The 27926-nt window shown below is 33.4% G+C and overlaps 2 protein-coding genes across 4 annotated transcripts in view; one reads left to right on the top strand and one right to left on the bottom strand.

Annotated features, from left to right (window-relative positions):
• The first annotated feature begins 3557 nt into the window (after positions 1 to 3557).
• LOC134264786 (uncharacterized) overlaps positions 3558 to 27926 on the top strand; it is a 112503-nt gene continuing 88134 nt past the window's right edge. The window contains exons 1-3 of one of the 3 annotated variants that reach the window (XR_009991614.1): positions 8327 to 8516; positions 8630 to 8802; positions 9345 to 9856. Coding sequence is in view for 1 of the 3 variants with exons in the window: in XM_062747070.1 (XP_062603054.1) it covers positions 3573 to 3672 (100 nt within the window). In the remaining 2 variants the exon portion in view is untranslated. Of the gene's footprint in view, positions 3673 to 8324; positions 8517 to 8629; positions 8803 to 9344; positions 9857 to 27926 lie in introns of those variants that run through there. The other 2 variants (XR_009991615.1, XM_062747070.1) reach the window with 2 other exon arrangements.
• Positions 11833 to 27926, bottom strand: part of LOC134264785 (uncharacterized) — a 44047-nt gene continuing 27953 nt past the window's right edge. Inside the window, exon 2 of the mRNA XM_062747068.1 lies at positions 11833 to 12390. Coding sequence (XP_062603052.1) covers positions 12335 to 12390 — 56 coding nt within the window. The 3' untranslated portion in view covers positions 11833 to 12334. The remainder of the gene's footprint in view (positions 12391 to 27926) is intronic.

The raw sequence follows: 27926 nt of genomic DNA, 5'->3' as shown, positions 1-27926 counted from the left end.
TGGTTTTTAATTGCCTTTTCGAAATGTATGTTTATATTTTCTTGAACACGTAGTTCAGGTCAATCTATGATCATGTTAATTAATGGACTTCAAAAAACAAAGTTCTTCAAAGGTAAGGAAAACGAGCAATATCGCTTGTGCATTTAAATGGACTAAACTTTGTTTACATTCGTGATCACGTGTTCGGCCAGGGAATTCACCTGGCAATTGTATTCACCGGTAGTACAACAAAGGAATTAATACAGACGCAAATCGCTTTTGCAGTATGACTTTCAGAAACCTAGACTTCCGCCGTTTATTTAACAAATGAATTGTTTGTCATTATGAGCATGTAAAAATGCTTTTCATTTACCGTAAGATTTTCCTTTTTTTTCAAGCGTAAAATTCCAGTAGTATTCGTAGTAACCCATAATGCAATACTCATTCAGCTGATTGGTCAGTTAAAATCAAGCTGGTGCCCAATTTGCTAATCCGACGCCAAAAAAATATAGTCCCGGTTCCCATTCAAAAATATTTGTCCAAAAAGAAATTTTAATTCATGACTGCAGACTTGTACTATAGAGAATATTTATTTAAGTTTGAATAAATGTAAAAGAGATCGATTGATTAAAGTACATTTCTACAGACATTATCAGCTGATTCTAGGGTGGTAAAAACTGAAACGCAACATAACTTTTCTGTTTACCATGTCTCCACGCGCTAGTCACTTCCTAGCCAGATTTCCGTGAATTATTTACCCTATCTCGCTTAAGTCTCGCTAACTCTCGCCAGAGCCACTGCCAGAGCTACTCTGAACTCATCGGGTTTTATAATTTGCAGAACACCGAAAAATAAAAGGTTCCGAACACATTAGTAGGGGTGAATATATTTTGGATTGACTTCATTTATAGGTTAGTAGAGTAGTCGCAAAAGATCCAAAAATAGGGTATTAAGGCCATCCATTATTTGTATCGTTTGATTGGACTTTTGGCATTGTTACTGTTCTTTTCACTTCATTTAATTAAGTGAGTAAAAAATAATTCATTACATACAGGTGAGATTACACCAACGCACCATGTTTAGCCCATGCAGTTAATTTTGCTTTGGTTTTATCCCCATTCGGCACGGTTCAAACTTCAATAGAAAGGATTGAACAACAAATAGTGACAATAAATATCTCTCAGACATCCCTCAGTTGATTCGATACGCAAGACCATGCTCTATTTATGAACATTTTCTAAAACGAGGAAATTTCTTCACAAAAAAGTTGTGTACAAAATATAAGTAGCCGGTATTTTGTAAGTTCTATGATCGATTAAATGACCTTGTCAGTAATTACAATCTATGTTTAATTCAAGTACTGATTGCGCAATTTTCTGATCATGTCAATGAGCACATTTTGCATACCAATTGCTGGGCAATTTTCTGACCATGTCAAGGAGCACCTTGCGGGTGTGACCGGTCGACAAGGGATGCTCACTTCTGCATGGCACCTGAACCCACCTCTGATGTTTTAGAGTTTCTTGTTTGCCCAGTGCCTGATTTGTTTTGTTTAAAGAATTTAATACCTTGAAGTTGTTGCTATTTCCACATATTTCTTTTGAACAAATCACTCTCAATTAATGGCTTAATCCTGGTCCATATAAAGACTTCACACAGATTGGAGAGTAGATTGGTTTAAAAGAATTTCTAATATTAACTGGATAGCATACAATAAAGCACCGATCCAATTTGAGGAAAAAAATAACCAATAATAAAAGGCCAAATAGCAACTGTGAACAACGTCCATCTTCTTTTTGTTTTTGTTTTTTTTTTTTTTTAGATTTTTAAAGCTCCCTTCCCTTCCCCCAACCAATTCTATATTTTGGCCCCAGTCAAATACAAACGGATATTTATTGACTGAACTAAACTTGAATTCATACAATATGTAAAAGCTTTAAAAGTTTGTTATCCGTTTCTTTCCCTGTGCATGCATGATGATGACTTTTTTGTTAAATTTCAACCCTTCTAAATTAGGACATATTTTTTTTGCAAATGTATAGGATAAAAGCTTTCAAAAGTACAGTCATGATGTGTCATGCAAATATGAAAGCATCCTCAAGACGTGCATTTTTCAATTGAAAGGGATGTATAAATATACATTCATATTTCTTGCTGGAACATTCAATGTGTGATGAAAACATTTTTTAAGAAATAACAAACATATTTATTGAAATTTTTTACAAATATTTTTATCAATTGAATAATACAGAATACAATTCATGATTAATTTTCATGTTTATAATTTTTCATGATCATATTCAAAATGTAATATTTTTTTTTATTTTTCAAGACGCTTTATTTTGAAAATCCGAAATTGAAATCAGTTCCAAATTGATGGGGGTTGTCACAGTCTGAAAATAAAATTTAAATATGTGTCATTAGAAAGAAAAGAAATTATGATGACCAGACCAGAAATTCAACCAGCGATTAGACCCGTATAAACTTCACTTATGTTTTTGAAAATTTTATTTAAAAAAAACAAACCTGTTTAAAAGTTAATATAGAGTATATTATTTTGCTTTAATATTTTTTTGTACATTGTAAGCCAGACCCATGTGGTTTTAATCTTCTTCCTCTTTATGTTTGAGATTCTGAGCTCCTTCTTCTCGAAGTTCTCTTTTATCCACACCTTAAAAAATATACTTAAAACTGTGACATTATTACATTGAATATGACCGTCTAAAAATACCAAAGTTCAATATAAATAATTATGAAACAGCAGAATATTATCGATCAACAGTCCACTATCATTGAGCAACAGTACAGTTATATTAAATTAACTCAGCGTCATTTTACTTTACGTAATCAAATAGTTTATAATTTTACCTTTCAGAAAATATGTAGGTTGCTTTATGTTAAGATGACTAGAAAATGTCGAAATATCTATTCAAAAGTTTTTAGTCGATTTAGCTGTAAAACGCAAAATCTCAGGTAGTTAAAGGGTTAACATACTCGCTGGAAAGGGCTGCAAAAGGGAAATTTGAAAATGTGCTAACATGATATATAAATTCCAAAAAACTATTTAATTTTGAGGCCGTTATTAGGTGCTTTACCTCCAGCATTATGCCATGTTTCTGCAGCTAGTACATGTTTAAGCCCTAGCACGAAATGGTTCCAAAATCCTTATATATGTTAATGTATAATTGTAAGAAGAAAACAGCTTAAATACAGTTATTGAAAAATGATTTCACCTTTGTAATGCAAACATTGATTTTCAAATTATATATCTGTGTTTTCATCTCTTATACGTCAATATAACAAAATAACACAGATTACCCCAAAATGACCCCTTTAATTTTAACGTAAATATCCCACATGATTAGATAATGTTTTCATTGTATCAATGTGTAAAACAATTACATTGACGCGCTGTTTGACGAATTGAGGTATCCATTGACAAAGCAGGAAATCTGGAAAGATGTTTTCCTGTGGTTGGGATCGCTATTTACTATTGCTCCTGCTCATTCTAATGAGTTCAGTCTATGGATTAAGATTGTTTTCCTGTGATTGACATCACTGTTTATCCTTTACTATTACTCCTTTTCATTCTAATGAATGATCCCAATCAATTGATTGAGATGTTCTGCCTACAGTCCAGACGAGGAAGTAATGGGGAGGTCTACGAAAGACTACCTCTATTACCAAAATACGGTACGTGTATTCTCTTTAGCACCCAAACCTGTAGAGGAGGTCATTTTCTTTTACTTAAATTCGGTACGTGTATTCTCTTTAGTATCCAAATCTGTGGAGGATTTGACAGATGTCATTTACAATATATTTTGCAACTGAACTGCAAATCTTCTGATGTTTTCTATGGAATAGAATGTAATCTGTGTGGACTTATTTATGTCGGTGAAACAAAGGGATCGCTTAACAGAAGAATATCAGGTCATCGATTTCAAATAAATTATGGTGGTCAGCAGTTTTTATATAAACATTTTAATTCACCTGATCATTCTATTTTATCAATGAAAGTTAGAATTCTCGAAAAGATTTATCACCACACAAATAGTCCGTCGTTGAGTACACCTTTCCGTAAATAACGAGAAGAATTTTGGATTAGGAAGAAAGGGACAGCCTTTCTCTATGGATGTAATGACAATGTCGATAGTGTTGGAAATCTTTCAAGCCCGCAGTGTAATAATGTAAATGTGATGGGACTTTTTAACAATACTCAGAGACGTAAGCGTAGTCATGGACATCGTTCGTACAATAAACTTGCAATACACGACGTCTCTTTTGATTCCTTACTACCTTATGTAAATCAATAGTTAGGTCTACATCATATTCGAACAAAACTTTACTCTGTCCCTTTGAAACTTTTAAATAGTCTTCTTGAGAAGACCAAGGAACATCCAATTTTAGATTCCTCGACACCTAAATATAGGCTCGGATCTGTGATTATGGATATTGCATATCATAGGCTTTTTAAACCCGCATGTTTCACGGAAGAAAATGCAGCTAAAACAATCCGTCTTTTCCGTAAACTTCAATATGCCAATAAAGGAATTAACGCGGTTAAAATAAGTAATATTCTTAATCACAAAAGGGTCCAGTCTTGTATTCCACCATATTTCAAGTTAAAGACTACACCTTGTATTTCCTACAAATATACATCGTCCATTGCTTCCAAACTTTTCAATTACAAAAACACTTTACATGGCCTGGATATCGACTATCTGAAAAATAATCCCCCTTCGTGTTCATGTTCTTCTTCGCCCTATAACTATAGTCCTGCTGGACACGTTATTACAGGTGACGTAAATATAGTTCGTAATGAGGACCTTAGATCACTTATTTTAAAATGTCCTAAATATAGGGAACCCCGATCCTTCAACTGGCGTCGGAATTCATAAATAGTATGGATTCTGTTGAAAATTACGCCAGACGATGGGCCAGATATGAAAAAGAAGACGTTGACACCTTGTCAGAATGGATTAAATGTATCAGATCCATGTTAAAGTCACGTATTACAAGATTGAGGGGCAAAATGAAAACCATCTATCCTTCTGTGTTCAATAAACCAGAAATGAAAAAAGAATTAGATAGGTTAAACGATCAGTACACACTTGTTCCTGCCGACAAAGCAGGTAACAACATTGTCTTCGTTTGTAAGGCTCATTAAATTGTATTTAAGAATAACCTGGATTTAATTCTACAAGTGGTAATCCTACTTAAACTCATACTTTCCTTTCTAAGGAAGAAATTCTTCAAAATCACATGTCAGTTTTGAATACTTTTAATATTCCACAGAGCCAAAATGAATTTGAACTGCCTTATATATATAGGATTCCGAAACTTCATAAGAATCCTTACAAACAAAAATACATTGCAGATTCCAGTAAATGTTCAACCAAGCCTCTTTCGTTACTTCTCACTAAAATATTGACAGAAGTGAAGGAAAAACTTCAAGAGTACTGTACAACTATATATTCAAGAAGTGGTGTAAATCAGATGTGGATACTTAAAAATTCTAAAGAACTTTTGGACAATTTGAAATCACAAGACTTTACAAAAATCAACAGCTTAAAAAGTTACGACTTTTCAACTTTATACACAACAATTCCCCACGACAAATTAAAATCCAGGCTTTTTGATATCATTGACAGCTGCTTCTTCAACAAAAATGGAACTCGTAAATTTACTTACCTTGTCATTGGTCATTTGAATAATTATTTTGTTAAAACAGATTCTGATTGCACACATAATTACTCTGAAGTTGACATCAAGAAGATGCTTGAGTTTCTGTGACAATATCTATGTGGTTTTTGGAGACCAGGTATTCCAACAATCTATTGGAATTCCCATGGGTACAAATTGCGCTCCGTTATTAGCAGACTTATTTTATATTCATATGAAGCAGAATTTATGCAAAATCTAATGCGTGAAAAGAAGAAAACACTTGCTGTGGCCTTCAACTTAGATATATCGACGACGTATTGTCAATTAATAATGATAATTTCCATTCCTACGTCGACACGATATATCCTGGTGAGCTTGAGATAAAAGATACCACAAAGTCCGACACTTCTGCTTCATACTTGGATATTTTACTTGAAAAAGACACTAATGGTAATCTAACAACCAAGCTATATGATAAATGTGATGACTTTAACTTTTCTATCGTCATCTTCCCTTACTTATGCAGCAATATACCTTCATCACCTGCATACGGAGTATATATATCTCAGTTGATTCGATACGCAAGAGCATGCTCTACGTATGAACAATTTCTTAAACGAGGTAAATTATTGACAAGCAAGTTGATGAAACAAGAATATCAACAGTCTCGTGATGTTTCGGAGGTCAGTGTTTTCTGCTCTTATTTTGTATATTGTTTAATTGACGTTGAAATTGAATACTGTTCGTTATTTCCATATCCTTCCTTTAGAGCCACCAGAGTGTAAACAAAAATCAATTGAAAAAAAGTTGAATTTGGGCAGCCCTTCCAATTATTAAACTTAAATCGGTATCTACTTTTACGGGTTTGGGTTATCTTGAATATGGTTTTTATAAATTTAAATCACAATGATATCGTGTGATACCGCTATAGTTGTGGATGTAATAATTTAGAACAACAGCATGTTTAAATCACAAAGAATGTAGTCTAATTGTTTAATGAGTGAAGCTGCTCTGTGTATTGTTCAGAAGTAAAACACAATGCGCCACTATTTCATGTTGCTCCAAAATTAAGTTTTACTTTCATAATAAAAACGATGCGTTAACTTCTTAAATATCTTGCATAATTGTGATTTTTACATCAATTAATTAGGCTCAGGTTCTTCTGAACAAGGTTACACACTTAATCCCTGGGGATTCACTGCATACAGTAGAAAAAAAGTTCTCTTATATAAGAATGGCATTTTACATATACCTATGTCTTACCCGAATAATAAAGCGTATTCAATTTGGCATAAAATATGCCTAAATAACTGCCAATAAAAACACCATCTCGAATCTGATGGGATAATCATTAAAATATCTATTCAGAATACGGAAAATATGTGGACTGACAGACTTACAGACAGACAAGCCGATAGACGTAGTAAATACTATAGATCACCAAGAAATTCTTATAGGTCCTATTTATCTTTATGAATTCCTTTAAAAAGAATAGAAATTAATTTCAATTATTTTTCCAGAATGCATTGCAAATTTAATCTTCCCGAACCAGTAGTAAAATTTAAAAAATTCGTACTTAAATCACCATGCTTTGCTGCTTATTTACGTTTGAACCACATGAGGTTGTGTTTCATAATAACAATAACTTTTTTAAGTAGGTCACTACCATTTAACTTACAAAAGAACATCGATTTAAAGAAGAAAGATCAATGCAACGGGATATAGAAAATTGATACATAAGTAGAATACTGTATGGGGGATTTATTTCACGGGTTGTAATTTTCACGTTTTTCTCGTTTTTGACACGATCGCGGTTTCTTGAATTCGCGGAATCGGTATATAATAAAAGTTACCTCTATTGTCTCTAACCCTAACCCTAACCCAGTAAACTCAAGTTTATCATGCATAAGAATATGTTAAGAATATCAAAGGTCATATCACAAGTTGTTTGCAGATGTTCTACATCGTGTTTAAAATCTGCAAAAAAGACCCCTAATATGGAATGTTAGAAACGAAAACCTATTATCTTTAGTTTATAAAAGTTGACTTGAAATCCTACTTCAATATTCATAAAACTAATTTCAGATGAAAATCAGATGTCTTCGCTCTTTTGCGGACTTCTTTGCCAGTTATTCGTTAATATACACAACAGGGAAACTCAATATCATAGTTTGTCAGATTTTGTTTATATTTAGGCAACGTTGTGATAAACATAATCAAGTAATTGATTGATTTTATGTTGTTTTACGTCCCATTCGGTAACTTTTCACTCATAAAGAGAGGTCCTCATATACTGCTGAAGGGCTTCAACATTTTGACCTTTACCAGCACTCAGGACAATTATGGAAATTATGATTATCGTGAACAGGGCTGTCGTAACACGGGGCATCTATTCTTAAAATATCACCCAAACAACCAGCCAATTTTCACTTCAAAGTGCAGAGCGCAAGGCGAAGGAACAGTTGCTAACTATTTGTTTTAGGTCAGTCGCAACCTAGATTCGAACTCACGACCTCCCAATTCCGGAACCAGCGCTAAACCAACTGACGTACCTTGAACGGTATATTAACTGGCAAGTTGATGAAAATGTTTCTATATATAGCGTTTGTAAATGTTTTACGTGTTACTTTCAGTTGTAAGAATTCGACAGTATGGCCTTAACTATTTGTGATATTGACAGAAGGTTTGATAGGGTCACGTGGGAGAAAACGGACAGAAAATAGGAACCAACAACCCGAAATTTCACATCTTTCTGGATCTTCCAAACGCAGTCTCATTGGTTATCCATGATGTCACAATCAATGACAGCGCCACCTATCAATGCATATTGAAGTCTGGAAGTAAGATGGAGAGAAGTGAACTTACTGTACTTGGTTGGTACATATGTTATTACGTCATATATAACAATACGATTTGTTTAAATAATGTTTAAATATCTCATTGCTGTGGTAACATGTAATTGGTGTTCATTCTCCCTTCCTTTTAGAATTTTGTCCAATCAAATTAATTGGACCCGCATTCCAAATAAGGACAGAATTAACAAAATTCGATCACGTCTGACACATCAACCCTACCTTTCAACGAATTGGCGCAGTCGGAACTACGTCAAGTATGACGTAATTATTACCACAGTTAAAACAACAGAACACATCAATAAAGGTATGTTTACGTCCAACCTTATTTATCACAGCAATAGAGGCATAATACGTACTTAATAAACACCATCAAGACGTTTTTATAGACTTGCTCAAGTCTCTATGTTTTATTTTTTTCATAAATATATTTTTTAAATTCTTTGTTTTTGTATCTGTATGCTGTCCACCGGTCTCTGTCATAGTTTAATGTTATCAAACAAAGAGAGTCTCTTTGTTTGACATTATCAAAAATAAGAGAGAGCACTATAACATAGAGACTTAAGCAAGTCTGCGGTTTTTTAATATAAGATTAGACGAGACTAGTAACTTCCTCATACATTTGTTATATGCATCCTCATATCATTAATGGGCTCTTTGTAATACAAATTGATTATTGTCACTATCATTTCAAAGAACAGGAGATATTGTTTAATTTAAATTTGTATTAATCTTTTCTTTGATTTCTAACTGTGGAAGGCAGTATTAAAAGATTAATTTTCCGAATTGCTCTTTTTTTCAGATAATAATAAACTTTATATCCAGTACATGATTCTCATATATCTTTAGATCCTCTCTGTCACACCACAGAAACAGCCATCACAAGAAGTCTACACTACGGCGTCCTCTTAAGTAAGAACTCTAAGCCTCGCTGGAATGCCCTCAAAGGCCCGTCCTTAATCAACGATATTTATCAGCGATTCCATAACACGACAATACATACAAGGACGCCCCAGGAATTTAGGAAAAAGTGCAAGGCATTATCAACTCTCAAGTGTTCCGAAAGTCACGTGACCTTTGCCTCTGATGAGGTAGATTTTGCGACTCTTTGGACATTCTTACAACATGGAAGCATTACATGCAAGATGGAGGCGTTGTTTGAAAGTCAAAATTTGACGATTCTGAGTCGATAGTTCAGGAGCGACAGGTACACCCCAGGGAAGAACGAGCAGTGTGTCTGTTTACCGAAAATTTATAGCGAACAATCGAAATCTAAAACTGTAGAATTCAGAACATGTCAGAGCAAATCACAACATGTTTGAAAAAGATTAAATGGCTTAAAAAAATAAAGTGACGAATGTATAAAAGACCTTGCAGTTTCCTTTTTTTCAAATGATCACATATGCTTATCCATTTGAGTCTAATATTTATCCTTAAATTAAAATGTTATTGTTATATAGTTTAAACTAAAAACAGACTTTGTTTCAACAAGAAACATTATTTAACAATGTAAAACATGTATAAGAGGAAACATTTGAAGAATAAAGATATAAATTCACCATGTTCAGTACTAGTTTACTTAAAGATCTAGGTTCATTTTATGCATAAAATGGCCCTGTACTTATATCAGTTATTTAACTATCACCCTCTTTCCCATTTCATATGTCAAAATAAAGTTGACACTTGACGCTTTCAATTCCTATAATAAAATTTCTTTTTAGAATCCAGATATTGAAAATAGACTTTGGGAAAGTGAAATGTTCTTGAGATATGCAGAAAGTATGCGTATTTGACTATTTTGAGCAAAGAATTTAAATGTGAGCACAGCCTAAGATCCAAATAATAAAACTTGTTTTTTGATCTTCTGAAACAGATCTTTTATTATGTAATTGTATATTTTGGATCAGAGGTTGTGCTCTTTATGAAAAATTGAAAAAATATCCTTCAAGTACAGACCATTTTCAAAGAAATTAACAGGCTATAAGGAAAATGACGCAGTTCATGACGTCATAATGCATTGACCTGAGAAAAAAATACGTGATGATTAATAGGCACATGGTCAACAACACTGTGATAGGGTTAGGGTAAGGGTTAGTGATAAATACTGCTTTTGCAACCCAAACACAGCGGTTTCGATTTTTCAGAAAATCTCAGGGACAAATAAGGCCCAAAGTGGCTCTGTAAAAGATAAATAACGAGATGGTGTTGAACAATTTAGGCCCGAGGAGGGGATGTTTTCTTTAAATGTTTCAACACTATCGAGTTATTTATATTACTTAAAAAAATTCCGTACTTTGGGCCCCAAAGAAATATTTACCCATTCAAATAACCATCTGGCTGTTATACAATAGGATGTAGCCCATTTAAATATCCAACTGTGACACAAAACAATATCCTAATCAAACACCCCTTTCATTCATGGCTTAGTGAGCATGAAACTACATGGTGCTGATATCATTTCAATCCTTTTCATTGCACTGAGCAGTCATGAAATCAGACGAAGAATATTTTTAAATCCAAAATAAATTAGAGAGGTTTGGATAGTGTTTTGAATACTTTTGAAAGCTGAAAAACCGACACAATTTTGATTTAAGATTGAAGATTTGTTATTACATATTAAAAAAACTTCTATGACGACACCAATATTTATTAGTCTACGTATATTCTACCGATTTAATTTAGCACTAGTTGGATATTTTTAAAATCCAACTGGCCATCAGTTGAAAATTCAAATATCCAACTGCCCATCGGTTGGATATCTAAATATCCAACTGAGGTGCATAAATCATAAAACAATGAACAAAAGAGGTAAAACAGTTTCCAGATGTATTTCCAATGCACATGAAATTAATAATCACTCCAAATTTGCCACACTATTAGAATTAATTTCCAGTGCACATAAATAATTGACTCTAAATATTTTATCAATTACCTCTCTCAAAATCAGATTGTCGTCCTCTTATTGCTATATTTATATATTATTCTCCATTTATGTATAGTTTATGAATAAAAAGTTTAAAAATCTTTAAAATCACAGGTTGTGGTGTCATGAACGACAAACTTTATTTTCCAGTGAAGTTTTTAAACGAATTACTATAGATTCCTAAATATACTCGAGGAATTGATTATCGCATAAATTCGCGGGAAGAACCACTCACGCAATAAGTTTATTTATTTTCTTATTTTATGGTGCTGAAATAATGTAAAATCTCTCGATCCATCGTTTACTGAATAATTATAATTTTTCTCGCGATTTGTCGTTAAAGAGAAATTGGCGATAATACCTACTCACCAAATCTTAAGAATCTACAGAAATCCCCTAAAAACGATTGTTTTATAACATAATACATGTATAAACATATGACTGCTGTCACGAGAAAAGGACCCTTAATTAGCGATTTTGGCGGAAAGCAGTCTTCTAACTCAAGTAGATCGCTAAATGTCTTGAATATTATACATTTATAACTAGCACATTCAGATAGCGCTAAATCATATCTATGTTAACTTGTTGAAAATTGAATTTCCGCCAAATATCGTACACGCCAAATGTAATACATTTACAGTAAACAGAATTGTACTTCTTACACTCTTAATCTCAGGGTAACATTCTGAGATTTCTGTATTCTGTGCATTGAACACAGAAAAGGACTTCACAAGAAAGACATGTTTATCATATATTTTGTCTGGATGTCTTACACAGCTTTTTTGCTTTGTTAGACTTTCGTAGTTTTCACTGTACAGCACAAGATCATGGTATTTGAAAATGTAGATTAATGACATGCTTCTCTTTACACTGTAGACACAATTCATGAGAACACTACCGGTCCTTAAACTGAGTGCTAAATCTTTTCAAGTCCATAGAGTCGAGGATCTAGGTCTCTCAGAAAACTATTTCCTGAAAAGAAATTAAAGTGAAAAAAAACTTTAAAAGGAAATATAATCTTCATACAGAATCATCCAATCAATGTACCTTCTATTTTTATAGATTATACAAAAACACATAGAAAAGTAATATTTTAAAACTTAACATTTATCTTCACGTTTAAGGACAAACGATACGATTTTGTCATTGAAGAATTGCTATAATATGTTTACTTGCAAAAGATTGAGATACCGAATGATTCTATTTCACAAAAAACCTTTATAGAAAAATAATTTGCAAATATCACATTTTAGTTTTTCAATGTCAAAAGACAACCATTTTTGAAATCAGAAGGTAATTAAAGTTTAGAATTGCGCCGGTATGTTAAGGTAGAGCAGATAATTCTCGGAAAAGTTAGACTTTTTAAAGACAATTAAGTTTGAAAATTTACCAAGACCGGTGATTAATGTAAATTATTATTAAGGGGGACCTATGTCGTTCTACGTCATAACAGCGGTATTTGAATTTAAAATGGTGACGTTTTTCTATACCTGTTGACTTTCCCTACGTTCTGTGATTTAGGCATAACGTTGTAAATAGTCAATAGCATAAACAATTTTCGAAAAGAAAATTTACTCATTATTTATCATTGTTAGAGTTTTTTTGTTGATTTACACAGTTTGTGTACAGTAGAATTCTCTTCCGTTGGTTCATTGTCAATAGCAATTTCAGCTGTGAAAAGGTACGTCAATAATATGCTGATATAAGTGCAAAAAGACGAGATAAAATTCAGCAAAGAAAGCTGCTTTAATCAGGAAAAGTATGTTAACTAGTAATTTCAACATTAAATTAATTGTTTTTTCTCCATAAAAATTAAATCAAGGTTTAAAAAAATCTTCAATTCTGTATGAAGTTTGTCAGAGGTCAGAGGTCAATAAGTGACCTAATCTCAAGGCGCAATGATATCTACCGGTATACATTATAAAATGACTTGCTCTATACTTGCTTTTCATGTATAAAAATGAACAAAATAAGCAAGATAAAAATTATTTTATTTACAATGTATACCAGTATTTTACACAGTTTTTTGGCTATCAATTCAACCTGTGTACATGGAGAATAAGCCTACCGACTGATACTAGCCTTTGTTTACATTTTTTCTTCACTTTTGTCAGCAGCATAGTCTCTAACGTTTATCTTTATTTTTTGAGTAGACTTTTAGTTAAATTTTCATGATCAATTATTATATTTTCATTAAATTCTACTCATGACAAATGTGTAAATCGTTTACAAACACCTCTGCGTTGTCGTAATTCAATGCAAGCTGTCGCCAGTGTCTCCGTGTTTACATGATAAATATCCCTTTAGTTACTGAAATCGTAGATTGAATGTTTTTGACCAAATTTTATACTTGATTGCAAATTAACTGGCTCAGACCAATGTCTCAATCCATCAGATCCATCCATCCCCTTCCGGCGACCGAAATTCCTCCAATTTTTTATCAGACTTGTGTCTTTTCAGCATCGATTATCAATTTTCACGGATACAAAATATTCCCAGACAACAATCTGTTCACTATTACTGATCACAAATAGCCTTTCACAAAATAATTTCCTCGAAATAGATTCCTTAGCCTAATTCGAAGCGTAACCCAGATAGCAAGACCATGTTGGGCCAACATTGGCAAAAGGTTGTATGGTTGGCGTTGGGGGAACAAAGTTGGGCCAACGTTGGACCAATGTCACAATGCCAACCTTCTCGACCATGACAGAATGCCTATGTTGGCCCAACGTTGGACCAACGTTAGCAACTTCCATTCACTTTACTTCCCAAGGAAGGAGGGATGTTGATATTGGCCCAACGTTGGCCCACTGTTTGTAATACACCCTTTAAGAAAGTGTTTTTTAAAGTTGGTAGTAGTATGTTGGCCCAACGTTGGCCCAATGTTTGTAATACACCCTTAAAGAAAGTCTTTTAAAGTCGGTAGTAGTATGTTGGCCCAACGTTGGCCCAATGTTTGTAATATGCCCGTAAAGAAGTGTCTTTTAAAGTTGGTAGTAGTATGTTGGCCCAACGTTGGCCCGATGTTTGTAATACATCCATAAAGAATGCGTCGTACCAAGTTGATAGTAGTATGTTGGTCCAACGTTGGCCCACTGTTTGTAATACATCCTTAAAAAGTGTCTTATCAAATTGGTAGTAGTATGTTAGCCCAGCGTTGGCCCACTGTTTGTAATACACACTTAAAGAAATTGTCTTACCAAATTGGTAGTAGTATGTTGGCCCAACGTTGGCCCGATGTTTGTAATACACCCTTAAAGAAAGTGTCTTTTCAAGTTGGTAGTAGTATGTTGGCCCGACGTTGGCCCGATGTTAGCACGAGTGTTCTTTTGTTTAGGTGTTTTAAAGATGGGATATTTATTTTGGGTCAACGCTGGCCCAATTATTATACTGCCAACTAAATGATGGTGTCATTTTTAGCTGCTGAGCTTTACGTTGGGACAACGTTGGTTCTAATTAAATTTTTTTTAAAGTTTTAATTTAGATGCACATTCTTAAATAAATAAGAGGACATTCTATGTCCATGCTTTTTATTGTGTGACTGATTTTGTTTAGATCTGATATTTTCAATATTTTAACTTTGAATTTAAGTGATCACAGCACCAAAGAGTGTTTTATTATATTTTTTGAATTGTGCATATGCATACTTATTTATTTGAAATAAAACCCTTGAAATAATGAATTTTTTCATGAGCGTTGTATTCATGAGAATTTAGAGAAGACTGAATAAGTTCTCAGGAACAGGATGTGAATGAAGCCTACATATACATAAATCAAAATGACACAGCTTTATAATTAAATTGAAACAAAAGTTAGGCGTTCGCTAAAGATTGGAGAGCGGGAATCAAATTACACCAAACTGTGGAGTGAGCCGTCAGATTCAATTGCTAACAGGTGGTGAGGCCATAGACTGAAAATGCAGGGCAAGCAAGGAGAAGTGAAATTTAAATTTGTGGATTATACACTTGCTATAGCTGCATTTAGATGCGATGTAAGTAGATGTATTCTTATTTATTCAGGTTAACTGTTACAATTGATTCGGAATTCATTCTTTTCATGGTTTTGCACACAAGCACTGTAAGTTAAGGTTATTAAGATAACATCTTTTAAGTTGTTTCTATCTAATTCTTAACTGTCTGTTACAGACATGATTGTAACAAGGAAACTAAGGTGCACTTATAGTATAATACATCATTCTCTTTATTAAAAGATTTAATTTAAGTAATATTTATTCATAAGTTGGACCAGTAATTGTACTGTTTCTAATATCAAACTATTTTGTATTTTCAGTCAGAGACTGCAAGGAAAACAAATGTTGTGGCGGTAAATAACAATTAAATCGAAGACCATGCACAAAGAAGTGTATACAGTACGAGTACGTATGGCAAAGATCAAGATGAAGAAAACGGGAGGCGACGAAGGACGGAAAAAGAGCGATAATACAACAAAAGGACAGTAATAATTAAAGGAAGTGAGCCCTGATTATCAGAACTTTGAATTGATAATTTTTCATAATTTACCTCTATTGTCTATTTAAAAATTTATGTAAATTATGATATCGATTGAATTGATGTATATAAAATATTTTCATAGTGAATCTTTAGTAATGTTTTCATTGAACATGTCCATGTATGCATTATGAATGCAGATTGAATTGTGTATTAATTTTTTTAAACAGTCATAAAATAGGTTCATGTAAAGCATCACTTAACCAATTGCAAATGTTTCTATGTAATAACTACGCTGGCCCAACAATTTGCCATCTGACATAGTAAAAAAGGGTCAACATTGGGCCAACCTAACCAACCAGTTGTTAAGGTTGGCTGTTAGTTGGCAAACACTAAAAACTACGTTGGCCCAACAATATGCCATCTGACATTTCAACAAAGGGCCAACGTTGGGCCAACCTAAGCAAACAGTTGTTAAGGCTGGCTGCTAGTTGGCATACACTAATAACTACGTTGGCCCAACAATATGCCATCTGACATTTCAACAAAGGGCCAACGTTGGGCCAACCTAACCAACCAGTTATTAAGGTTGGCTGTTAGTTGTCATACAATTATACCTACGTTGGCCCAACAATATGCCAACATGTTGGACCAACGTTGGGCCGATGAGCAAAATTACCGTGGGCCAACGTAAGGTTACCAACAGTGGGCCAACGTTGGAAAAAAAATTGGGCCAACGTTGGCCCAACTATGTCTTGCTATCTGGGAACCGCCTTTCAAGTCGATTTACACCTTGCGTACTTATGTTGGAAATCTACGGCGACCGGTTAGTCCAATATTTATATCTGAATATATCTAATTGTACATCTCAAATGTATATATAAGTAATAAATAAGAAGTTTATAAACTTCAATGGGAATTGAAGTGGGTCAGTACGTGATCAAATCTTCTGAGAAGGCCTTCAGCCTTCACAGGATTTGATCACGTGACTGACCCACTTCAATTACCATTGAAGTTTATAAACTTGTTATTTATTTCTTAAATGACAAGTTTACGAAAATTGTGTTGTAAAATTGACGTCATCTCGCCTAATATGACGTCATAATGTATGACTGATTTAGTCAAGATAGAATATTCTGTATGCTTCCTTATTGCTCAGCATGATTACATAAAGTGTGAAGATATGCAAAACATATATCTGCAGAACGTATCTTATGACCTTAATAAAAGATAAAGATACGAAAAACAGTATGTTTTTTTTAGTTGTATATAGAATATTTTTTATCATTTCATGTTTTCTCTCTCCACATGCAAAGTCATGCATAAAACCTGCCATTAAAATAGTTCATAGTGTTATATCTTTGACACTTAAAGGTGAAGCCCACCCTGATAAAAGTCCTAGGTTTTTAATACATCATTATTAGGAGATGAAGAATTTGTAAAGAAAACAAAAGGGCTTATCAAATGTTTAAATTTTCATTCCCCCCTTTTTTTTGTCAGGTTTTTCTGAGAAGGTATAAAAAAAATTAACACCTAGCCTCCCCCACTTTCGATTTGCTTCCGACGCCAATGTAAAGAACCACTTGGTATTCATATTTAGTTTTCATGCTACCATGGTTACAAACTTATGCTTTTCAAAAAAATCCTACAAAAGTACAATACGTAGATACAGTCAGGATCCATATAATTGCCTGCCTATTTTAAAATGGATTAAAAGAAATTTAGATATATGGTAAACAATAGCTAAAACAAAGAGAAAAAAATCAATTTTCATGACTAAGGGTCAAAGGTCAAGGTCAAATTGGCAGATTTAGATAGATATTTTACATAACTTACATGTAACAACATTTTTTCTGTGTCATAACTAATACTTGTGTTTTAAACAACAAATGAAGAAACAAATTAATAGTTCTTGTCAACAATAATTAGCATCAATTCATTTGAATGTGTACCCATATGGACAGAAGGTCAAAATTCAAGGTCACAATGGTATATAAAGAACTACGCACGCTAACATTCATTCTTGCCTATATTTTGCGACCATTTTATTCAATATTCATGGCAATTTAGCCATAAATTCTTTGTTTAAGACAAAAAAATTTCAATGGTATTTGATTAATTATTTTAATACCAATGCTAAATAGTACATTATCCCTTATTTCAACTCTTGAAATAAAAGGGGGGGGGGGGGGGGGGGGGGAGTCGATGATATTTTTCATTGAAATCGGATTTTCAAGCATCATCATATTTTGAAAAAAATCTTGGATGTAATTAACTGTTCCGTATATTTTTTCTCATGTTTTCCGCAAAGAAGTTAAACATATATATTTATTATACCTCTATTGATAATACTCGAATTTGATTGGCAGGTAAGAAAACTTTAAAACACAACAATGACTCCAAATGGTACTGTTAACAGCAATAAGGACCTAGGATTCATTGCACGTGGGGTATAATGACCCGGTCATTATAATTAATGACCGCTAAATAATGACCTCTTAATCGAAAATTCCTTTCTGAGTGAATTAAATGCATAAAATGATAATTATTCGAGAAAACAGCATGTTTCTAAAATTGTGCATGGTCTGTTTTGCATTACCATACAGAATACGGCAAAATTTTATCGTTAATTTAAACGGTTTACTCATTTCAAAATATCGTTTCAATTCAGCTCTGGACTGCAGAAACGGCTCTGTAAAGAGTTGAATTCTGTGTTAGATTTTGACTGGGTAGAGAAAAAGTAATCGTTATTTACAACACTGTATGTCGCTATCAACCAAATATAATTTTAACTAGAGCCGAGCTCGTTGCAAAGCAACGAATAGGTCTTCCGTTGGAGCTACGGACAGGAAGACGTAACCTTGAGTCTAGGTCAAGCCACATTCTAAAGTTATACAAGTAAGCAACCTAAATGCTTGTAAAGGAAGCAACTTACAACGTTTCGCCAGGAAAAAGACTGTAAAGGAATGTATGTGACCTTGAACTTTCTAAATGACCTTGCGTCAAGCAATGACAGACTCTTATAAAAATCTAATATGTGTTTTACCGACTAGAAAAGTTCACACATGTTTTTTTAGATATTCTTTTAGTCCATACATCCAGCCAAAACATCTTATCTTTAGTGACCTTGAACTTGAGTCAAGGTCATGTCCTACCCTGCATTATATCAGCAATGTTTCACTGGTACAAATACAGTAGCGAATTTACAGTTTCTCTATCAGTAACCTTGACTCGTCCAAATGACTAGATATGTTCAGCCATATTTTTTCCTGAACATATATCGAATCGAAAGAATTTATTAGGTTCAAAACTATGATTTACCTATAATGATTTACTAGTAACTAGAAATATATCTACAGGACATGAATGCCCTGCCAAGTGTGTATTAGTAATTAATGCAACATTAAAATCTGTTTTTACTAGTGTATGACGTTTTTTGAGAATATCTTGAATAGAGTCTTAAAAAATGAAATCTTAAAAGATGGATATAGATTATAAAATCCCCATCAAATAATGCATAAATGCCTAAGCTCACATAAAAATATCTCAAATGGTTTCTTTAAAACTAAGCAAAATGCAAATTAAAGACAAGTGAGGTAAAGGTAACAGGAAAGTGCAAGGTCAAAATGTATCAGCATACTAAAGTTTGATAAAAATGTATTGAATGGATTCTTCAAAACTGAGCGCCGCTCGTGTGGCACAGTGGTAAGAGCATCTGTTCTAGACTAAGGTTTGGATATATCTCAAAAGTGTGTATCAGCATATGAAGTTGAGTAAAAATATAAATGCTCTCTTCAAAACTGAGCTAAATACTAACTTAAGTAAAGTGAGATCAAGGTTAAAGGAGAGGTCAAATTAAAAAAAAAAAATACTGAATTAGTTGAACAGCTTACATCAGTATTTATCACGTACCATAAGAAGTAAATGAATACCCAGTCTTGAATGGTTTGTTTCTAATGAGTTAAACACTAATCTGAGAAAAGTTAGGTTAAGGTCAAAGGAAAAAAAAAATGTTGATGCAGTTACATACGTGTAGCCTAGTACGTATCGGCACATATCAGTACATATCGGCACATGAAGTTTTATTATACTGTCTTGAATGGTTTCTTTAGACAAATTTATAAAAGGTGAGGTCAAGTTCAAAGGAAAGGTCAAAGTCAAAATATGTTGATGCAGGAAAATAGCTCTCTTCAATGTCTATCAGCATAGGAAGTTTTATATAAAAAAATTGAATAGTTTCTTTGCAATTGATCTTTTAAGTGAGCGAAATGCAAAACGGACGGAGGGAAAGATGGAAAGATGGAAGACGGACATGACAAACTATATATGCCCGGCCATTTTTATGGGGGAGCATCAAAATTTCATTGAGAATGTTTTATGTGAAGTTTGGAGACTTGTGAAACGATGCGTGGAGACCGATCCTATGGATGAGACCGGATAAATCAAGGTCTCGTGTCGGGGTAGGTGCTGTCATGAAAAGGACCCATAGCACCTGATTCCATCTCTCCTGATTTGTATTATTTGAATGGTCTTTTTAGCTTCAATACTGATCACTTCCTCCATATTTTATCCCCCGTTGCTCAAAGGCCGTAAGTACCATGTACATTGTACATGTATAAATTCTCTACCCTTCACCTTTTTTATCCTAGTAAACTTTTAATCCCATATATTTTGTTAACATAAAATTGCTGGATATATATATTGTCCAAAATCCAGAAGGAAAAAAATAAATGTTAGGAATGATATTATCCATTGTCGAAAATGCAATACAAAATTCCGAAAATAAAATACATATCGAAAACTGGTACCTCTCCCCAACCCAAGAAACTTAATGAAATAGTATACACTTTGTCGATCAGTTGAGCACTCCAGTGAACATAGAAATCATTACATTCTTTTTTAGGTTTTAGAAATAAAATAAAAGACATTCAAAATGTAAAGTTAAGTCAGAGATATTAATCGTTGTAGACCTTGTATTTCATTCATTTGACCACTCGTAAATAAAAAAAAATGTCGTGTATGATTATTGGTTTACATAAAAAATAGGTTGTGACTTTCTCTTGGAATTCAATACCAGCCCCAACCTACATGTATACGGGTGTCTCATTATATCGCGGTGCTTATTTCTTTTGCATAAAAAGTGTTATTTCAAATTTTTACTGTAACAGTGTTATATCAAATGATATTTATCATGGAAACTTGTACATGATATGGACCTCAGTTTTTATTTTTGAATTTACCATGTGATTCTATATGAAAATAAACAGTTGTACAAACTAAACACTTTTAATAGATGAACTTGATTATAATTTTTACTAGGTTATAAATGTAATGGTCTAAATATAATAAGAACGGGACTGGAAATCTGTAAAATTACGTTTTATTTTGAATTTTTTTTTAAACGGACGGTCCATACTTTTTAATCATCAAAAACGTAAACATTCAGACAACGTACACATTGTCGTCAACAAAACAAAAATCATTCTATGTATTCGAATTTTTGCAAGATATCGCGATATGTACAATGAAACTCGCGCTATAATGAGAATCAAGTACACACATACCTAAACAAATCTACCGATTGACATTCTCGGCTCAGAAGATAACAATGACTGACCAGAAGGAGGTTAATATTACCATTATTAAAATAACCCAATATCAGAGCGAACCAATAATTTAAGTACATGTACCTCAAATACACAGAAATACAATAAGTAAGAAAAGAATTTAATTGATATTTAGTAGAGATATAGACAGTAATGAATTTTTCTAATTTTTCTAAAATCGTATTCTGAAAGCCCGGGATGCATATATTTTGGCCGCTTTTCTATGTAAAAGTGCATACAAAAGTCATGTATATAATTTAACTTACATGTACAAGCATGTACCCGTAAAATCGTGCAGTCGAAATATTCTGTGTATTCGACCAGAGACATATCATGGTTTTTATATGTCTCTGATTCGACGAAAACAATAATATTTTAAGTTTAGTAGCAAAGAACTGCAAACTCAAAAAACTTGGTGCTTAATTTAATTTTCATTTTTTTCCCGTGAATTGGAAACGTCAATTCCATATATGCACTTACAATTATCATGCATGTGTCGTGAGGTAATGAGGCATAAAACTTGAAATTAATAAATGCAAAAGCGGTTACGATTTATTAAAACAAGCATGAGATAGAGTGAAATTAAATAATATAAAAGAGTCGACATGATTTCAAAGCTAATTTCTATTTACAACTATCGGAGTACACGATGTATTTTTAACACCGACATCCCCGCGGCTCTCTGTGGCCACACACATGTGAACAAGGACTCAGGTGCAGAACTTTTAGACACAAGCTAGGCGACATAGGTGGATGTTAACTGTTTGCGAATACAAAGGCGTGAATTATTGTATGTTTTGAAGTATTTTTTGTGTATAAAGTTTATTTACTTTTAAATGAAAATATTAAATGTAGAAACAAGAGACCGTTGGTAAAAATAATACGTAAATTGTACTTCAAGTTTCTCAAGACTTCCACCACTAAATGCAAATTATTTGCCGAAGCGGCTTTTCAATATTACAAATGAAATGACGTACAATAACACGGGATAGAGAAATATTTTTTTTAGTTTTGAATTGTATAGGTACGTGAATAGGTCAAGAAAGCGATTAAAATAGAAAATGATTTTATGCACCTGTGTTTCATCTATAGATTCGATATGATTAAAATTCACTAATTAATAGTTCTTTGTACACAATGGATCTTAAACGCGATCACAGATACATGCATTTGATTTGTTTATGTCCACCGGTAGCTTGTACACAGCTGGTGACCTCGATCGGCAGCGTGGGATCGCGCGTTAGGTTACATAACTGTGTGAACATGGAGATCATATAATGCATACAGTTAACAATCGTGAATTATTCAATGCTTAAAGTTTAAAATTATTTAATATATAGTTTGTTGTAATAATAAACGTAGAAAGATAGATTAAATATCCTCCGTTTTTGAACACTATAAAACTAATTTAAACTAGATCGAAATATTTACCGTTTTTGAGAAAGCAAAAAGGGCCGTAGATCCCTAATTATAGGGGCCAGCCCCTTTTTAATAGTATTATATGAAAGCCCTTGCAATTATGCACAACTTTTGTTCTACATGTCTTAACAAAATATTTTTAGTTTTTAAGATATAAAGGAAAATATGTCGAATTTTTTGCTAATTTCCGCGTTCTAACTTTTGACCCCTCTCTAGCGCCATTTTTAATGCACAAATCAAAAAACAAAAACCGATGTGCACAACTTCAATGCTTCCTCTCCTCAATTTCAAAGGGTTTGTGCGCCAATTATTACCTTTTCTGAGCCTTTGTCTGGAAATCGGAGGTATGAAAAATTCAATCAAAGGGCAATAACTCGTTGATAGAAGGTGATTTCCGAATTGTGAAACAGTATTCCAAAAGGGTTTAAAAAAGTCTAAAATCTCTGAAAATTTGAACAAAATACGTTTAATAATGAGGAAGATATGAAGCGTCAAAGTTGGCGTCTAGGAAGAAAAAAAAGAATAACTAGAGCCGAGCTCGTTGCAAAGCAACGAGTAGGTCTTCCGTCCTGTTTGACCGGAAGTAGCTTTCATTTTTAACAAAAATGAGAAAGAACGCCTAAAAATGGTTTGAATCCTCTAAAGCTATGTTAATTAATGCAAAAATATGCAAATTTTTGCTACTTCCGGTTTAACCGGAAGTGGTGACGACGGACGGAAAATTAATTTTTATGCTCCCAGAGACATATGTTACCCAAAAACTTGACAAGAACGGCAAAAATACGCGTTTTTTGACTACTTCCGGTTTGGCCGGAAGTGACGACGCCGGACGTATTTTGACGACACAAATAGATTAAACTTAACATTTTGAACAACTTTGCTTCTTTGACGTATTACAAATTCTCAATACTTTTTGGGATATCAATTAAAAACTTTTGGCCCCTCTAGATCCCTTATTTTAGGGGTCAGCCCTTTTTTCGAGATATCAATTGAAAGATCTCAGAATTCTTCACAACTTTTGTTCTATATGTTTTAACAAAATATTTACAAGTAAAATGATATAATAGAAAAAGTGTTAGAAATTTTGAAACGCTCAATATGACTTTTTTCAGTCCATGCCGAGCGTTAACGTGCAGTACTTCCGGTGAAAGTTAACAACACAATGCAAATCTACATATGTTGCTCTATCTTCCTGAAAAGGTTTCATCTTCCTGTGATGAACGGTTTTTAAGAAGAGCGACGGACAAACTGACCCTTAAAAATCACAAAACTGCGAAAATCTCCGAACCGGAAGTGATGTCATCAAAATAAAAAAAAGGGTATCGAGATTTTTTAATGTTCTATCAGACCTGAAAGTTTCATAAAAATCTAACGAGCCGTTTTCGAGAAATCGCGTGCACAAAATCGGTAAGAAAAAAAAATAATAAGAAAAACAGTGGAAAAGAAACAAACGAATAACAAGAAGGTCTTCCGCTGAAGACGGAAGACCTTAATAAGAACTAGAAACGATCTCGTTGCGAGCAACGAGAGGTCTTCCGTCCGATTCTGGAAAAAAAAAAACTCGTAAAGTCGAGCTGAGAAGTGATTAAAAATTTTGGTCACAAATTTAATCCAGGTCGCCAGCGTGAAAATCCAATCCGCCTTTTCCCCCTTCTATCCACAAAGCGCTAACCTTTACGCTATTGGGAGTACTGCTGTAAATGTACTTGTGTGTACATACTTTTGCTACAGTACACCTAACTAAGAATTATAAAAAGACGGGCGATTATTCATAATTTCGCGCCAAACGCCACGTTAAATCTTCGCGCCTTTTCTTTGGACTGATCTATTAAATAGGTGTGATAGCTTCAATGAAATTAAGAAAAAAGAACGTTCTCATAGCCTACATTTCGAGGTTTAGAAAATATATTTAACACATTGTACACATTCTATAGAAAAGTAACACAAAAGCAGTGAAATGACTATAATTTTAATTTTTTTTATTTCCCGTCTCAGAAGTGAACTATGCCGATTAGTTACACTTTCATAAAAAGGTTGAAATGTTTCGCCGAAAAACATGCCTCGCTCTACGACAGTCAAGGAATCAGATACCATTTATGTTCAATAACTTGATTCAGATCTTTGAGAAAAGAATGTTAATATAAACTCCATTAGACGATCTTATTAAAATGGTTTTCTTATTTTTGTTTAACATTCGTTTTATATCACACAAGTGTGCATGGGAAAAACAGTGGTTATACGTTTTATACTTACTATATACATGCATCGATATTGTTTCTTGAAAAACTATAACTTATAACTATGATTTAAGATCTGTTTTTCCGTCTTGCAAAACAAATGATAATAGGAATCTCTCATTTGCACATTTAGTCTTTTCTTTTTCTACTTTGAGAACCAACCAAAACCAGTTACAGAAGACGTTTGAGAAGACCCTGGAATAAATCTTTAGTTTGACATAGAATTGTAACGTAATTACTACGTGATCTATTAACGCGCAAACCATTAAGCTATTGGGAGCACTGCTCAAAATATACTTGTGTATACATTTGCAACAGGACACCTGTCTAAGAATTATAAAAGGCGGGCCACTAGTGATAATTTCGCTCCAAACGCCACGAGTAAATATTTGCGCCTTTTTCATTGGACTGATCTATTAAATAGGTGTGATAGCTTCAATGAAATTAAATATATAAAACGTTCTTATCGCCTTTATTTTATTTCGACGTTAAGAAGGTATATTTAACACATTGCACACATTACATATTGTATCTAGCCCAGTTTAACTAAAGCAGTGAAACGGAAATTAAGTTTTAAGATTGACACGTAATTACAACGTACTACTACGTGAAAGTCCAAGTAGTTTTTTACATTTCATGTATCCTTATGTCAGAATGGTTTAATCAAACGCTCAGCTGCCTCCATGAACCCCTACTCGCGAAATGGCGGAGTTGACAGAGGCAGACGCCATCTTGGACCCGCTTCAGATTTTCAAATGTTTATATCTAGAGTTCAGACTAACCAATATCCAAACAACTTATATAGTAAGCATCAATGGAAGGGTCACTATCAATATTCCAAAAATAAATAGAAAATATTGAAAAACAAAAAATTTAGAAAATGCGATTTTTTCAATTCCCTTCACCTTACGACAGGAAGTTCCGACGACGAACATAAAGTCGCGTCCTGGATAGTATATATCACGATCTATAATCCCTGAAAGTTTCATGTTGATATCTTTTACGGTTTTTGAGTTTAATCGTGGACAAAATGTCATTTTAATTTCAGGAAATTGTCCGTAACTTGGCACCGGAAGTGAGTTTGCAAATTTTCTCTCAGATATACTAAATTCATGTTACAACACATCTGTCCTGAAAATTTCATGTAATTTCATCCAGTAGTCTTCGAGAAATCGCGTGCACAAAATTAGAAAGTCAAAAAAATAAGAATAATAATAATAACTAGAAACGATCTCGTTGCGAGCAACGAGAGGTCTTCCGTCCGATTCTGAAAAAAAACCCCAGTAAAATCGAGCTGAAAATTTAATTTGAAAAATTCGTACAGATGGGTGATTGAACCAGGGTTACCAGCTGATATTTCCAACGCGCTTACCTTTACTATATTGGGACCTCTCTTCTAAATTTATTTGTAAGTATTTCTGCAACAGTATATCTGTCTTGAAATTGTGAAAGGCTGGTCACTATTCATAATTTCGCGCCAAACAGCACGTATAAATCTTCACGCCTTTTCTTTGGAAAGTTCTATTAAAAAGGTGTGATAGCTTCAATCAAATTAAAATAAGAACGTTCTTATAGCTTAAATTGAGTTTTAAAAGTCATTTAATACGTTCAATGTACGAGACATAAAACATATCGTTTATACGCAAGTAATACGAAAGCAGTGGAATATGGCTATGATTCTTTAACATATTTCAATTTCCCAATCAGTTACACATTCATTAAAAAACTGAAACTGAAAAACGTGCCTCACCCAACGACGGTCAAGAATTAAGATACCATCTATGTTTATTAACTTGAATTAGATCTATTAGAAAATAAATGTTTACATAAACTTCTTTAAACGATCTTTTGAAAAAATGGTTCACTTATTTAGTTTGCATGGGAAAACAGTGGCCGCATTTTATACTCACTGAATATATCGTTTCTTGATAAACTTATGCTTACATGTATATTAATCGTGATTCAAAATCTGTTGTTCCATGATGCAAAACAAAAGGTTGTAGATAAAGTATTTCATTTGTAAATGCAGTCTCGTCTTTTTCTACCTTGAGAACCAGATAAAACTACTTTGAGAAGACCTCGCATTAAAACTTTAGTTAAAACAGAATTGCAACGTAACTACGACGTGACAATCAAAGTACTCTTTTACATTTCATTTATCCTTATGTTAGTTTCGTTCAACCAAACGCTCAGCTGACTTCATAACCCCCTACGCGCTAAATGTCGGAGTTGACAGAGACAGACGCCATTTTGGATACGCTTCGAATTTTCAAATGTTAATATCTAGAGTTTGGATTTATCAATTTATAAACAAATTATATATTGAGCCTAATTAGAAGGGTTTCTATTAAACATATTAAAATAATTCAAAAATATTGAAAAACAAAAAAGTTAGAAAATTCAACTTTTTAAATTTTCATCTGGACACAACAGGAAGTACTGACGACGAACAAAAGGTCGCGTCCTAGATAGAGAATATCACGATCTATAATCCCTGAAAGTTTCACATTAATATCTTTTACCGTTCTTGAGATTAACTACGGACAAAATGTCAATTTAAATTCAGGAAAAGGTCCGTAACTTGGCACCGGAAGCGAATTTCCAAAAAATCTCTCGGATAAAATAACGTCAGATCACAACACATTGTTTCTGAGAATTTCGTGAAAATCCATCCAGTAGTCTTCGAGAAATCGCGTGCACAAAATTAGATGGTCAGAAAAATAATAATAATAAGAAACAATAGAATCGCTATAAGGTCTTCCGTGAAGACGAAAGACCTTAATAAGAAACAATAGAAT

This window comes from Saccostrea cucullata, unplaced genomic scaffold (genome assembly GCF_032062105.1).
Source record: "Saccostrea cucullata isolate Sc308-1 unplaced genomic scaffold, CSIRO_AGI_Scuc_v1 ctg2252, whole genome shotgun sequence".
Classification (NCBI taxonomy): Eukaryota; Metazoa; Mollusca; class Bivalvia; order Ostreida; family Ostreidae; genus Saccostrea; species Saccostrea cuccullata.
The sequence above is the reverse complement of the archived record's forward strand: the minus strand, read 5'-3'. Positions and strand labels throughout refer to the sequence as shown.